This window comes from Dipodomys spectabilis, unplaced genomic scaffold (genome assembly GCF_019054845.1).
Source record: "Dipodomys spectabilis isolate Male_0828 unplaced genomic scaffold, ASM1905484v1 ptg000695l, whole genome shotgun sequence".
In the NCBI taxonomy this organism is placed as follows: Eukaryota; Metazoa; Chordata; class Mammalia; order Rodentia; family Heteromyidae; genus Dipodomys; species Dipodomys spectabilis.
Window position 1 is genome coordinate 175,845 of NW_024871372.1, and position 15,975 is coordinate 191,819.

General features: G+C 60.3%; 1 protein-coding gene across 1 annotated transcript in view; it reads right to left on the reverse strand.

Moving 5' to 3' along the window:
* Positions 1-7,207, reverse strand: part of LOC122101848 — a 141,705-nt gene extending 134,498 nt beyond the window's left edge. Inside the window, exons 1-3 of the mRNA XM_042672322.1 lie at positions 6,453-7,207; positions 6,128-6,364; positions 5,311-5,740 (exon numbers count right to left, since the gene is read on the reverse strand). Of these exons, the coding sequence (XP_042528256.1) occupies positions 5,311-5,740; positions 6,128-6,364; positions 6,453-7,207 (1,422 nt within the window). The remainder of the gene's footprint in view (positions 1-5,310; positions 5,741-6,127; positions 6,365-6,452) is intronic.
* Between the last annotated feature and the right edge of the window lie 8,768 nt (positions 7,208-15,975).

Below are 15,975 nucleotides of genomic sequence, written 5' to 3' on the forward strand. Positions count from 1 at the left end.
GGCTGGGTGGGTGGCACTGGGGGGCAGTGGGCTGGGGGACAGCACTGGGGGGCAGTGGGCTGGGTGGGTGGCACTGGGGGGCAGTGGACTGGGCGGGTGGCACTGGGGGGCAGTGGGCTGGGTGGGTGGCACTGGGGGCAGTGGGCTGGGTGGGTGGCACTGGGGGGCAGTGGGCTGGGGGACAGCACTGGGGGGCAGTGGGCAGGGGGACAGCACTGGGGGGCAGTGGGCTGGGCGGGTGGCACTGGGGGGCAGTGGGCTGGGCGGGTGGCACTGGGGGGCAGTGGGCTGGGCGGGTGGCACTGGGGGGCAGTGGGCTGGGTGGGTGGCACTGGGGGGCAGTGGGCTGGGGGACAGCACTGGGGGGCAGTGGGCTGGGGGACAGCACTGGGGGGCAGTGGGCTGGGGGACAGCACTGGGGGGCAGTGGGCTGGGGACAGCACTGGGGGGTCGTGGGCTGGGTGGGTGGCACTGGGGGCAGTGGGCTGGGTGGGTGGCACTGGGGGGCAGTGGGCTGGGTGGGTGGCACTGGGGGGCAGTGGGCTGGGGGATAGCACTGGGGGGCAGTGGCTGGGCGGGTGGCACTGGGGGGCAGTGGGCTGGGCGGGTGGCACTGGGGGACAGTGGGCTGGGTGGGTGGCACTGGGGGGCAGTGGGCTGGGTGGGTGGCACTGGGGCGCAGTGGGCTGGGCGGGTGGCACTGGGGGGCAGTGGGCTGGGGGACAGCACTGGGGGGCAGTGGGCTGGGCGGGTGGCACTGGGGGCAGTGGGCTGGGCGGGCGGCACTGGGGGGCAGTGGGCTGGGCGGGCGGCACTGGGGGGCAGTGGGCTGGGTGGGTGGCACTGGGGGCAGTGGGCTGGGCGGGCGGCACTGGGGGGCAGTGGGCTGGGCGGGCGGCACTGGGGGGCAGTGGGCTGGGCGGGTGGCACTGGGGGGCAGTGGGCTGGGGGACAGCACTGGGGGGCAGTGGGCTGGGCGGGTGGCACTGGGGGGCAGTGGGCTGGGGGACAGCACTGGGGGGCAGTGGGCTGGGCGGGTGGCACTGGGGGTCAGTGGGCTGGGCGGGCGGCACTGGGGGTCAGCGGGGGAGACGCGGGACTTCCACAAAGGGGCCCTGAGAGGCTCAGGACCGGGAAGCCAGGCTTCAGGTTGGCCGTGGGCGCTCAGGCGGGGCCCGCGGCGATGGGGGGGCCGCCCCTCCCATCTGAGGCACCCCGTGGCCCTTTGCGCCGGAGAAGCGGGGGTGGGGGGGAGGGGAGAATGGTGGGCTAGGACTTTGGAATCCCGAAGAACGAGCACGGATGGTTTCTCTTTGATCGGGCGGACGCCCTCTCTGGGCCGTGGTTGGGCCGCAGCAGCTTCACGGCTACTGCTTTGCGGAGTTGAGCGACCCGCGCGTTCGGGCCGCAGCCCGGGCGGCCGGGCCCCGCGCCGCCGCGCTCCGAGGTGGCCCCCGCGGCCGGGCCCCGCGGCCTGCCGGAAGGGCCCGAGCTCATTGGAGGCGTCTTACCCAGTCTGGACCGAGATGGAAAGAAATGACGTTTAAATATTTATGACTTGACATTTACAGTCAGACTCTTTTCCTTTAAAAGCAGAACCCCTCCTGCGCCGAGCAGGGCGCCGCGCGAGCTGGGAGCCGAGGAGGGGAGGGAGGGGGACCTCGGAGGGGGGGGCCTGGGGGGGAGACCTCGGAGGGGGGGCAGACCTGGGGGAGCGGGCCTCGGAGGGGGGACCTCGGAGGGGGGCAGACCTGGGGGGGCGGGCCTCGGAGGGGGGGACCTCGGAGGGGGGGAGACCTCGGAAGGGGGCAGGCCTCGGAGGGGGGCAGGCCTCGGAGGGCGGTCGCCCCATGCACGGTTCTCCGTCCCTGGCGCCGGTACTGTGGTGTTCTCGGACCAGAGCAGCCCAGGGCCCCGGCACCTCGAGAGTGGGCAGAGGCACAGAAGGGCGCCCTTCCTCACCCACCACCCCACCTGCAGCTCTTCCAAGTTAGACTGCGCAGCGCTGCGAACACTGCGGTTCGGAACAAGCGAAGGAAGCGGGGACCCGGCGAGGCCTGCGCGCCGCGCGGTGAGCTCCGACCCGGCGCGGTGAGCTCCGACCCGGCGAGGCCTGCGCGCGGCGCGGTGAGCCCGGACCCGGCGAGGCCTGCGCGCCGCGCGGTGAGCCCGGACCCGGCGAGGCCTGCGCGCCGCGCGGTGAGCCCGGACCCGGCGAGGCCTGCGCGCCGCGCGGTGAGCCCCGACCCGGCGAGGCCTGCGCGCCGCGCGGTGAGCCCCGACCCGGCGAGGCCTGCGCGCCGCGCGGTGAGCTCCGACCCGGCGAGGCCTGCGCGCGACGCCGTGAGCTCCGACCCGGCGAGGCCTGCGCGCGACGCCGTGAGCTCCGACCCGGCGAGGCCTGCGCGCCGCGCGGTGAGCTCCGACCCGGCGAGGCCTGCGCGCCGCGCGGTGAGCCCGGACCCGGCGAGGCCTGCGCGCGGCGCGGTGAGCTCCGACCCGGCGAGGCCTGCGCGCGACGCCGTGAGCTCCGACCCGGCGAGGCCTGCGCGCGACGCCGTGAGCTCCGACCCGGCGAGGCCTGCGCGCCGCGCGGTGAGCTCCGACCGGAGCACCGGCTCCCCTCACAAGCCCGCGTAGCCACTGTTGGAAAACCGCAGCGTAACCGGCTCCGGTCACTGGCCTGCAGTTGTAAAGTGGTTGTAGGAAAAAACCCACCCATACCATTCCTTTCACTAACGTTAAACTTCTGCCGGCAGATGCACTCATCTGTGGCATTGCTAAGGATCGGCTCCCCTCCTCCCCGTCGGCCAATCTCTTTCCCTCTTTTCTTTTTTTCCTTCTCTTTCTCTCTTAGCAAAGGAGATGAGGAGAAAGGCCTCTCCATTCCTTTGGGAAATTTTGATCCGTGAAGACCCATGACTATAATTACATAGACCTTTTTCCCCAGTAAAATTCAGAAATTAGCTTTCGAGACCAATTAATAACTTGCTATAATAAGTTTGTCTTTGGCTGGGTAAGTGAATATCATAGACTTATTTGGAAACTTCATTGTAAATTTGCTAAGATATGTTTGCTAAAATAAGGTAACTATTAGTTTAAATCTGATTACTTTTTTTTTTGCAGTTTTCAAGCCAGAACAAGTGACCAAGCTGTAAAATCCACAGCACAATGACTTAAAACATTTTAAAAGTATTTTTTAAAGCTGTTAACTGAACTATTTTTAATTTGGAATTTGCCACAGAATTCTAATAAATGAACGAAGTCAGGCGGAAATAATCATGTATTAATTCTCTGCATTACAAAATCTTTTCAGAAGCTATTATCAGAGCAAGAGGCATTACGGTCTGCATTCGGGGTAGGAGAAGCCCTTTGTGCTACTGAAAGCTATTGTTCCTCTTTGCGGATGAAATTGTACTTGCAAATCTGCCATTCAAGTAGCCAAAAAAAAAAAAGTCTGCATGAGCAAAAGAAAAAGATCTCCAAGACATAATTATGTTAAAATGCAAACTTGAATGAAAATAAGTTGGGGTATGCTGGTGTTTTTTAAGTAGGTTAAGCTATTCCGACACAGGCATAAAAGTGACTATAAAAAAGATAATACATTGCTTATTTGCCAACTTTAAACACTCCTAAAATACCGGCTTTGGACAAATACTCCATTTTACGATGTAAGGGAAGATCTTCCACACTGGTGCTAACGGATTCTTAGCCAGGCCCGGTAAGCGCGGGGGGGGGGGGGGGGGGGGGGGGACGAGGCGACCCACCAGCGGTGAGCCCAGGGAAAGCCGCCCCTCCCGTCCAGGTTTTCACTACTCCCGAACTCGCTCACTGCGCACCGCTCCCGCGCCTCTTTGACCCTCCTCTGCCTTCTGGGCTAGCGGTCAGCCCGGCCTGGGCTGGGCTCATAAGGGGGACGCCGCAGGACGCCCCGCGAGCAGCAGCCCCCCCGAGGACGGGGTCCCTGGCCTGCTTCGCCCAGCCCCGGCCTCGGGAAGCTGGCCTGACGCGGGGCGCAGCCCTCCCCGGCCCGGGAGGGCGGACTTGGCGGCCGGGCCTCTTCACCCCGCCTCCCTGGCCCTGTCCCCCGCGATTCACCGGAGCCCGGCGGCCGGGGTCGGGAAGATCAGACCCCAGCCTGAGACAAAGGATCCCGGGCTGCCGGGAGCTCGGAGGGGACAATGCGGCCGCCAGCTTCCCGGCCACAAAGCGCCCGAGGGACTCACGTCGCCACCGCGCGCTGCCCGCCCGGGGTCCCCGACTCCGCGGGCCCGGCCCGGCGCCCGCGTCCTCGCGGTTCCCGGGACGCCAGGCCGCGAGGACGGACGGGGAGGCTCAGGGCCGGGCACCCCAAGAGCCGCGGAGCCCTGCCGGGAGCAGGGTGGGGGTCGGCCCGGCCTGGCGCGGCCCGCCGAGCCCCGAACGCGCCGCCACAGGCGCGCGCCCGCTCCGCGCGGGCAGCGCGTGCGTCTCCCCCTGGGCTGCCCGGAGCGCACGGCCCGGGCCGGGCTGCGGGAGGGCGCCCACCCCACCGTCCCGCCCGGAAGGCCTCGGGCGGCCCACCTCCCGCGGCCCCACGCCGGGGGCCGGGTTGAGCGAACCCCGAAGCGAGCCCGGCGCGGCGGCCGCCGGGAGCAGGAGGATGGGCGCACTGGCCCGCGGCTCGGGGCGGGAAGTTTCCCCGGCACGCGCGCCGCCCCACGTGGACGGGGAGGGGCCGGGGCAGCGCGTGCGACTCGCCTCGGGCCCGGCGGAGCAGGGAGGGCGGGCAGTGCCCCCAAATACGCGGGGGATGCCCCCACCTTGGCTCCTCTCCACGTCTGCTGCTCATCTGTCCGTCCGTCCATCCGTCCATCCGTCCTCTCCTCACTGCCCCACCTGTGTGTGAACCTCCTTTCGCCTCTGCCACTCTCTGCGGGCCGGGGCGCGCGGGGGGCAAGTCCGGCCGGCTCCGCGCCGCTTCCCCGCGGCTTCCGGGAGGCGCGGGCCGAGCGCGGCGGCCGCCCTTTTCCAATCCGTGCGCTCAGAAGTAGCCGCAGCTGTGGGCTGCCCCTCGCCTCCTCCGGACCCACTCGGGGGCCCCACGCCGACCTCTCGGGTGGGCCGCGGAGAGGCGTCGGTCCCCGGGGGGATGGCCCCGACGCCCGGGGTGCCCCGCAGCCCCCCATGCGTTCCTTCCCTCGCCGGGCAGTGCTCTAGGATGGGGTCCGCCGCCCCCGGCCCCCTTCCGCTCCCCGTCAACTCCTCTCAGCTCTCCCGCCCGCTCTGGCTCCACCCGGAGCCAAGTCGATGCCAAGTGCCCCGCGTTACCTGCAGCCGGGCGGGCGCTCCGGAGAACCGAAGGCGGTGGGGGCGCGCGCCGGGGCGCAGCCAGCGGCCGCTCAGAGCCGGAGCCCGGGGCGCGCGGGGCCTCCTGTTTCCGACCGCAAACTTCCCGAGAGGCAGCGGAGACAAAGATGCTGCGCGCAGCGGCTCCAGCGGCGGCCGCACCCGATCCGGGCCGGCAGGCGCGGGGAGCTCCGCGGCTCTTCCCGACCGGGCCGCGCGGGCCCCGCCTCGGCCCGGCTCCCAGGGCAGGTTCCGCGGGCCGCCTCCGGGCGCGCCCGGCTCCCGGCCGTCCCGCAGGGCCGCAGGGCCGCGCGCACAGCTCCCACCCGCGAGGCCGCCGCGCCCCGCCTTATATCCGGCCCGGCGCGCGCCCGGCCGGCGGCGGCGCGGCTCGCGGCCCGGCCACCGGTTGCTATAGCGATGCCCCCCCCCACGTGTTGCTGACAGCAATTGGCTAAGGGGCCGAGGCTCCCCGAAACCCGCTCCCGCCCCGGACTATGAGTGGACGTCCGCTCTGTCAGTCAGCGCGCGGGCACGGCCTTCCCGGCTTTCTCTCGCTCATCTCCAGTCTCACTTGGTCTCGGGCAAGTTCGGCGCGGCTGGGGTGGGGACCGGCGGGGGGGGGGGCGGGGGGATAGGGGCCGCCCCGCGGAGCCAGCCCTCGGCTCGGCGTGACCTCCACCCGGGCAGGGCCGCGGCCCGTCCGCTCGGACCCCCCGCGATGCCCGGACTCCCGGCTCCCTCCGGACCCAGCGTGCCCAGCGGGGCCGGGGCCTCGGCGCGCGTGGAGTGCGCTCACGTGCGGGAACCGGCGCCGCGCGCCTCCGTTCGGCCCTGGCAGGCTGCGGGGCGGGCAGCCCACACGCTGGACACCGGCCCGCGGACGCAGCCCCGCTCCCGGTCCCCCGGGCCCGTAGCTCGCCCCCTTTTGATCGCCGAGCCTCCTCCCCCCGAGCCTCGGCCCCGGAGCGAGGCCCAGGTGACGGCCGACCCCCCCCCCCCCGTGCGGCGCCCCTCGGAGCGCCCGACAGCCGAGCTGAAACCCAACATCTGTGCGCACAATGCGCCCTCCGCGCCCCACAGCTGCGGGAACAAGGGAAGAAAGGCGGGCGCGGGGCGCGCACCCCGCCCGCGGGGGCCGGCCCGCCCGGCTCTTTAGTTTGTCCTCTTCGGGAAGCCCCGGCGCCCCCGTCGGCCCCCTCTCCCGCCGCCTCCCATTGTCCGCTCGGCGCGGGACAGCTGGAGACGGCGGCCCGCCGCGCCCGGCCCCTCGGGGCTCCCCCGCCCCGCCGCCCTCGCGCCCGCCGCACCTGCCCCGCGCCAGGCCGCTTCCCCACCCGGGCGCGGAGCGGGCTCCGGGGAGCCGGTCCCGGCCAGCGCCGGCCGCGGGGCAGCGTCCCCGGGCAGGGCCCACGCCGAGTTCCGCCTGAATTCCGGCGCCTAAGGCGGCTGGAGGGGCGCCCCGGGCGCGGGGGTGGCGGCCGGACACGCGGCAGCCGGGCGGGCAGGAGGGAGGCGCCCGGCGGCCGAGGGACGCGGCCCCGCCGCCATCCGCCCGGGGTCCCCGCCTCGGGTGACCGGGCCGCGGAGGGGCTCCACCTGGCTCGGGCGCGGCGGAGGGCGGCAGCTCCGAGCCGGAGCCCGGCCCCAGGCACCCCCCGGGGCGAAGACCCCGCGCGCCCCGTCCCGCCCCACCCTGGCGTTCGCTGGGCTCCCGCCATCCCAGCCAGCCTCCGGGGCGGCCCCAGCCCGGCCCCGGCCGGAGGGGAGGAGGGAGGTGTCCCCGGCCGAGTTCCGACGAGGCCCGGGGAGCCCAGGCGGGAAGAGGGGGAGGGAGGCGGGAGCGCAGCCTCCGCCGCGCGGGCAGCCGCCTCTCCATGGCAACGGCCTGCGCACACGCTCCCCGCGCTCCCGCCCTCCCCTCCGCCTCCCTCCCTCCCTCCTTCCCTCTCTCTCTCTCCCTCTCTCTCTCTCTCTCTCCCTCTCTTCCCCCCGTCCCTCTTTCCCCACTCTCCTCCCTCTCCTTTCTCTCCCCCTCTTCTCTCCCTCCTCTCTCCCCTCTCTCTCCCCCTCCGATCTCTCTCTCTCTCTCTGCTCCCCCTCTTCCTCCTTTCTCCCTCCACTCCGCCTGGCCTGGGGGCTGGGGGAGCTGAAGGGGACCCCGGGATCCCGGGACGCAGGATGGGGGGTGTCGGCCGCTGGGACGCAGCGAGCACCCGAGGGCGGGGGCGCCCCGCGCCTGACTGGGGAGCCGGACCGCGGGGCCTGAGGCCCGAGGGAGCGGCGCGGGCAGGCCGGGCAGGCCGGGCGAGGTGAGCCCCGCGGGCCGGGCCGGGCGGGGAGCGAGAGCCGCGCGCGACCTCGAGGCGCTGGAGAGGCAGCGTCCGGGCTGGGGCGCGCCCGGAGGCCCACGGGGACCCCGCCCCACGCCCCCGGGACCCCGCCCCACGCCCCTGGGACCCCGCTCCCAGGACCCCGCCCCATGCCCCCCAGGACCCTGCCCCACGCCCACCTGGGGCCCTGCCCCACGCCTCCGGGACCCCGCCCCACGCCCACCTGGGGCCCCGCTCCACGCCCACCCGGGACCCCGCCCCACGCCCCCGGGACCCCGCCCCACGCCTTGCACGCCCGCTGCAGGGTTCTCCTCTACCTGGGCTGAGTCGGCTCTCGGGGTCCGGGGTGGGAGGCCCGGCCTGGAGGCCCGGGGTCCTGGGTGGCTGGAGGGCCGGCCGGCCTCGCCTCTGCACGCGCCACGCCCCACCAGTAAGTAAGCGCCGACACCGACGCGGCTCCTCCCGGGCTCCCTGCGCCTGGAGCGGGCGCGGGAACGGGCTGCGATCGCTGCACCCCGGGGAGCAGGCTGGGGGAGCCCCAGACCCGGCCCCTGCCCCCCGGAGGCCGGCGGAGGAGCCCTGGGGGCGCAGGACTCGGACCTGCAGCCGGGACCCCAGCCTCCCGGGTCCGAAACCCACCGGGTTCTTGTTCCATTTTCCTGCTTAAAATTATAACTGTATTTCGGGCGAGTTTGGGGAGCTTAGCTGTTCCTTATCACAGGGCCCAGGCTTCGTGTCATAATACAGTTCAATTTACATGCCTTCAATAACATTGTGCAGAAATTTCAAACAACATGGGTGAGGCGTAGATCGAAATCAGCTACAATGACAAATGGGCATATCATTCATATAGAAGTTAAGATTGCTTGCCCGATGAATAAAAAAATCTAGCACATGCAGAATTCTCCTATACTTATAAAAGACTTAAACAGTATAAAATAGCTTAAAATGATTTGTTGATCCCTGCTAATTCTTCACTGAAAGCACATTTCACATTTGTCATGTGTAGAACCTAATGTGCTGTGATAAGAATCTCATTTTCAATTTAGGGTACAGCAAACTGTTATAGATCATACATTTAAGTGATTAGAGTACATCTCCAATGTACTGAGTGATCAAAGAAAATGCATGTTTCTAAATAAAATAAGGAAGTACTGTTATGTGAAACATGACTATTATAAAGTAAAAACACTTAATTCAGGAATTCTAAATTTTATGGTAAGGTAAAAAATAACTTTTAATCCTTAAGATACTTGATTCCAGAAAAACCTAAACCAACTTTATTTTCCAAATAAAACACTCATTTAAAATTATAGCTTACAAATAGTACCTGAAATATGTTTGATTGAGAAACCCATTTATAACAGGATTTAAAATGGTAATTAAAAAAGTAGAATCTGATTTTTAAAATGTCTTAACACTTTCCCTACTTGGATTCAGAGAGTAACGTTTTATGACGCTGGTGCACCAAACGTTTCAGTCGGCTCAGACTCCTAGTGAGACACAGTAATTGGCACTGGGGTGATTTGTGGGCGAGCATGCTTGCACAGTCGATATGGCTAGCATGACACTGCAGTTCACTAATTGTCAGGGAGGTCACTGTTTCAAGGACGGTGTTTGGGACACCAGCAGCAGGCAAGGGAAGGGAAGAATGGCCTGCATCCCAGCACCGGCCAGCCTGGGAAGCCTCCAGCAGTCCCCAGGGCTGACGGCCAGCTCACCTGCAGGCCTTCCGGGAGCTGGGGCCGCTGGGCCAGCTGCCCTGAGTACCCCAGGAATACTGTTCAATCAGTGCCTTGCTCTACCAGTGAGGGTGGTTGGGAAATTCTGGAATGCTTTGCTCAAATCCCCCACTTATGAAGGAAAGTATGAGGTTTTGGGTTTTTTTAAGAACACAAAACAAAAATGAAAGCCATTTTTGTTTGTTCTGGAAAGAATTACTAGCACACCTTGAATTTGTATTTTTTAGTTCTTAGCTGGGCTTGTATTTCACCCGCCTAAAGTTTTTGAAATCCAAAGACAGGAATGGTATTATGAAGTAAAGTTGCTCTTCTTCCCGTGGCTTAACATGCTTCCAGAAAACCACATTCTTAGAGACCAAAACTGTGTTCAGCAAAAGCTGACGCTTAGTAGGTTGGTCGACGAATAGGCAGTGGTTTTCTTAGACTTCCTGTCCAACTTTGAAATTATAATTCAAAGACGGGAAAGGCCTCCAGGCTTTCTTCTTACTGTTGTTTGTTTTGTCCAGTACTGAAGCCTTCTCCAAGCCCCTGGTTTGTTCCAGTGGGTCTCCCCTGAGGCTGATCTGGTTTTACAGTCATGAGATGAACTGCTTTCTGTCTACCTCTTTGTTAAGATCTAAATCTTTAATTATTAAAAATGATGCTATAACTATATATATACATGTATATAGTAGTTGGTATTCAGGGTAGTGTGTATATATATGCATATAATGTCTTATATGTTTGTGATTAGAGTTTTTTCCTTGTGACAAAATTGAGCTAAAATTCCTTCAACTGAATGATTATGAGGGAGACTCATTACCACATGGACAAGAAGCTAATAGAACTTTTCTGAAAATGGCTGAGTGGTGCCGTGGTGCTCTGGTGAAAGGCCATGGGATACAACTGTGGAGAATTTCCAGGTTATCTCCATTGTTCAGTGAAAAGCTTTCATACATTTTGCAGTTACGTACTACAGGTCCATTATAATTGTTTGCAAACAGCTTTTTCCCTTGAATTGCTTTGGAATTAAAAATAGAACAACAATCCGGGTAAATGTTTGTTCCACAATTATATAATCCAGCCATGGATGGCTCACATATTTGTAAAGAAAAATGTCTATGTCTATGTTAATGTAGGAAACTAGCTCCAATTCAAAGCAGGAACAGCTACATCCGGGCAAAGCTGTGCTTCCTGCACAGACCCTGCGGGAAAGGAATCACTATAAAGTGGTATTTTTTTTCAAACTCTCCGTTGCAAATAACTTTACAGGCATTTAGATCCAATGATCAGGTAGCAGGAGTCACTTTGCATCCTGACATAACATGGAGAAGGCTCTGGGTTAGTGATCACTGAAAAGTTATTGATGATAATTTGGAATTTCATAAGGATTCATCCATAGCTGATAAACAGCTAACCACATTAAAAGAAAATAAAATCTCCATAGATAAAACTTGATGGGCATTTTAACAAGTGTGATTCATTATTAGCACGGAGCCTTAAAGAGAGTTCTGTAACCTGCAAGTGTATATGCATACAAATGCATACTTATTTATATTTTGCCCTCATATCTTTTTGTTAAAACATTTACTTCAGCCTTGCACTATCATTTCTGAAACTTCACTTGGAATTATCTTCAGATATATGCTCAAACAAAACTAGAAATCTTACATCTCCATTTTTCCCTTTACTTCTTATTCTCCAAAGCTGCAAGACTTAACCTGATTACTCTGTTTCTCTGTCCTTATTTCCATCAACTCTTGAGTATTTACTAAATAAAATAAACCTTTAAGAAAAGATAACTCCCTATCATTAAGACAACTTTAGCAGGACATGGTAGCACATGCCTGTAACCCCAGGAATTCTAGAGGCAGAAGTAGAAGCTTCACGGCCTAAGGTCCACCTGGGCAAAGGCATGAGACTCTTATCTAGAAAACAAACTAAGAACAGCAAGAATGTTGGCTGGGGTTAGAAGTAGTGGAGAACTTGCCTAGCACTCAGGTCCCAAAAGAAAAGAAAAGAGAAAGGAATATATCTTAACAAGCCATTAAAAATGGTGACAATAAAAATGTACCGAAAGATCAATAGGACAGACTAGAAGATTGGGAAATAAAACCATATACTTCAAGTCATCTGATATTTGATAAGGGAGCCAAAGATTTACAGTGGAAAAAAGATGACATCTTCAGTAACTGGTGTTGGGAAAAAGGCATCCACATGGAGAAAACTAAAATTGGATCTCTGTTTATCGCCATGTACTAATATCCACTCAAAGTGGATCAAAGACTGCAACGCCAGACCAGAAACCTTGAAATTACTGCAAGAGGGAGTAGGAGAAACACTGGGACTCACAGGCGTAGGCAGAAGCTTTTTGCAAAAAATCCCAGGGGCACAGTAAACAGCAGAAAGACTTAAGGATTAGCTAAGGAGAGACTTCTCAGCAGAAGAGGTGAGAATGGCAAAGAAACACATGAGGAAATGCAAATGCTCACCACCCCTGGTCGTAAAGGAACCGCAAATCAAAGCTGAGAGTCCCTCTCACTCCAGTTAGACTGGCCAACACTGTGAATTCAGACAATGAATGCTGGCGGAGCTGGGGAAGAGGAGCCCTGCTGCACTGTTAGTGGAAATGTACACTAGTACAACCTCTCTGGACAGCAGTCTGGAGGTTGCTCAAAAACTAAACACAGACCTTCCCTGTGACCCAGCCACTCCTGGCATCTACCAGAAACATTACAGCCAGGCTACCATAAAGACACCTGCACACCCATGTTCATTGCTGCACTATTCACAATAGCCACGTTGTGGAAACAGCCCAGATGCCCTGCAATAGATGAGTGGATCCAAATAATGTGGTACCTGTACACAGTGGAATTTGACACAGCCACTAGAAAGAATAATATTACATCATTTGCAGGGAAATGGATGGATCTAGGACAAATCATGTTCAATGAGGTAAGCCAAGCTCAGAGACAAACAGCACATGTTTTCTCCCAGATACGGAAGCTGGATCTAAAATAACTAGGACTTGATAAATTATACTCATAGGACTCCAGGGAGACCAAAGGAGGACACTCTCAGGAAAGAAACAAAGGCACAATACCTACATGCATCTGATCACACAACATAATATTTATCAAAAGGAACTCCAGGAAATGGTCTTTGTTGCTGTTTTTGTTTTCCCTCTTTTTGCACTTGTTGTTTGCTTATATATCTTTGGGAGTATAAGGGGAGGCACAGAAATAGAAGGACAAAGAGAAAACATGCAGCAGTGGTACTCACCAGACATTATGTTGAAATTGAACTATACAACTTGTAGGTGGGAATGGGAGAGAGCCAGGGAAGGGTGACATTGTCTAAGACGAAATGTACTCTTGAACCAACTTGTGTAGCTGTAACCCCACTGTGCGTCACCTTCATAATAACAATAAACATTTTTTAAAGTTGGTGCCAAATATGGTGATTGCAGTGGTAGGAGAAGCAGCGCCTTTCCCTGCGGAGGGCCACCGCACCTGTCTGGACAGGGTGAGGACACGCCTATTCTTTTCTGCTGAGCGTCCCCGCCTCTGTGGTGACAGCCCGTGTGTCCCCATGTCCACGGTCGGGCCGTGCTCCGATCTTGTCCCCCTGACCCCCTTGGTCGGACCCAGTATCCTCTCCTCCCCCAGGCTGAGGTGTCAGCCGGGGCAGTGCTGGACAGTACTCTGCCCACTGGGCTGGTTCCTGACCCCAGCATGGCTTTGAGCATCTGTCCCAGACCCAGTGGGCTGCACATAGTGGTAACCCCAGACGGTCCCTGCGTCCCCTCCCTACACTGGCACCCTGGGTCACTGGGGCGGGGTAGCAACACCTCGTGCTGCGCAGCAGCTGCAGATCTGGTCTTTGCCTGATGGACGTTTGCGCGGGCTCAGGATGTGTGAGCGCTGCGGGCTGGATGTCTTCACAGCTGACACGGTGACCTCCCGTCCTGGAGACCGCCTTCTCGGGGCTGTCTGCCATCCTCAGTGGCCTGCAGCCCCAATATGACTAAGGCCTGAAGTCTTACACTGCACTCTGTTCTGGGTAGCTTGAGGAAGCCTTGTGGATCACCCCTTGTCTGGTGTGTCCAGCATGTCCACTCAGTGTGTCCAGCATGTCCAGCATGTCTTGTGTGTCTAGTGTATCCAGCATGTCAGGCATGTTCCATATGTCCAGCAGGTCCAGTGTATCTGGTGTGTCCAGCATGCCTGGTGTGTCCAGCATATCTTGTGTCCAGCATGTCCAGCATGTTCAGCATGTCCAGCATGTCTGGTGTGTCTAGTGTGTCCAGCATGTCTGGCATGTTCCGTATGTCCAGCAGGTCCAGTGTATCTGGTGTGTCCAGCATGCCTGGTGTGTCCAGTGTGTCTTGTGTCCAGCATGTCCAGCATGCCTGGTGTGTCTAGTATGTCCAGCAGGTCCAGTGTATCCGGCGTGTCCAGCATGTCTGGCATGTTCCGTATGTCCAGCAGGTCCAGTGTGTCTGGTGTGTCCAGCATGCCTGGTGTGTCTCGTGTGTCTAGCATGTCCAGTGTGTCTGGTGTGTCTGGCATGTTCCGTATGTCCAGCAGGTCCAGTGTGTCTGGCATGTCCAGTGTACCCAGTGTGTCCAGCGTGTCTGGTGTGTCTGGTATGTCCAGGCTGTATATGCTTCCCACCCTCCAGTCACGCAGCATCCATATTGAGTACTTGGGCTCAGAAACTCCTTCCTAACTTACAATGGCCACAACTGCACGAAAGCGGACATGGTGGCGATCGCACACGCGCCTCAGAGAAGCTATACGGTGTGTCCTTTCAGTGAGAAGGTGACCGCTCTCAAGTAGGAAGGAAAGAGGAAAATCATGTGCCAGGTTATTGAGACCCACGGCAAAGATGGATCACGGTGCCAGGGGCCGGCAGTGCGCCCTCTCCCTGGTCCTGGCTGCTGGGAGGCTGCGAGCCAGCACCCCGCACCAGCCGGGTGGGGGGGGGGAGCCTGCACGACTCCATGGTGGTGAGGAAGCGAGGCGTGAGGAGCATGCCTACCGGGTCAGCCACAGAGGGAGGATGGCAAGGCAGATGTGCACCTGGCAGGAAGGGAGACCCTATCTCAAGCACAGCCAGTGCACACTCCGGGCGGGGCATCCTGCAAGCGTGCGGCCCTGAGTTCAAAGCCCACTGTCACCACAGCAGCCCCACCAAGGACGCAGAAAGATCCTGAGCAGATTAAGAGGCCCCACCTCACACATGCACACACATGAGCACGCACACAGACCACCTCACACATGCACACATGAGTGAGCATGCAATGCAAGTGTCCACAGACACCATGTCCTCTGGCCATCACATCCACAGACAACCACACCCACAAACTGCCCTGTCTGCTGACCATCACATCTGGACCACCACGTCCACAGATAACAGTCCACTACCACCACATCCACAGACCACTGTGTCCACAGACACCACGTACACAGACCACCACATCCACAGACACCACATCCATAGATCGCCACATCCACAGATGCCATGTTGACTGCCCAACTTGTCCACAGACTACCACGTCCACAGACACCACATCCATGGACACCACATTCACAGACACCACGTCTATAGACCACCACATACACAGACTACCACATCCACAGACCACCACATCCACAGACACCATGTCCATAGACCACCACATCCACAGACCAACACATCCACAGACACCACGTCCAATAGACCACCACATCCACAGACCACTGTGTCCACAGATACCACATCCAAAGACCACCATGTCCACAAACTACCACATTCATAGATACCATGTCCACAGATAATTATGTCCACAGACACCATGTCCACAAACCACCACATCCATAGACACCACATCCACAGACCAACATATGCACAGACCACTGTGTCCACGAACACCACACCCACAGGCCACTGTGTCCACAGATCATTATGTCCATAGACACCATGTCCACAGACCATCATGTCCACAAACACCATGTCCACAGACTTCCATGCCTACTGACCACTACATCCGCAGACCACCACATGCATAGGACCACCCCACCTAGGACAGCCCCACCTACCCAGGACCACCCCACCCAGGACTGCCCCACCCAGGACCACCCCACCCAGGACAGCCCCAACCAGGACCACCCCACCCAGGACGGCCCCACCCACCCAGGACCACCCCACCCAGGACCGCCCCACCCAGGACCGCCCCACCCAGGACCGCCCCACCCAGGACCACCCCACCCAGGATCACCCCACCCAGGACCGCCCCACCCACCCAGGACCACCCCACCCAGGACCGCCCCACCCAGGACCACCCCACCCAGGACTGCTCCACCCATCCAGGACCACCCCACCCAGGACTGCTCCACCCAGGACCACCCCACCCACCCAGGACCGCCCCACCCAAGACGGCCCCACCCACCCAGGATCGCCCCACCCAGGACCGCCCCACCCAGGGCGCATGGGCATTTTTTTCCTCCACCATCTACCTGGGACATTTTCTGCCTCTGGGGTCGTCCTGCCCACAGCCCTGTGACATCCACAGCAAACACACAATTCCGCCTCGGTAACAAAGCTCTGGA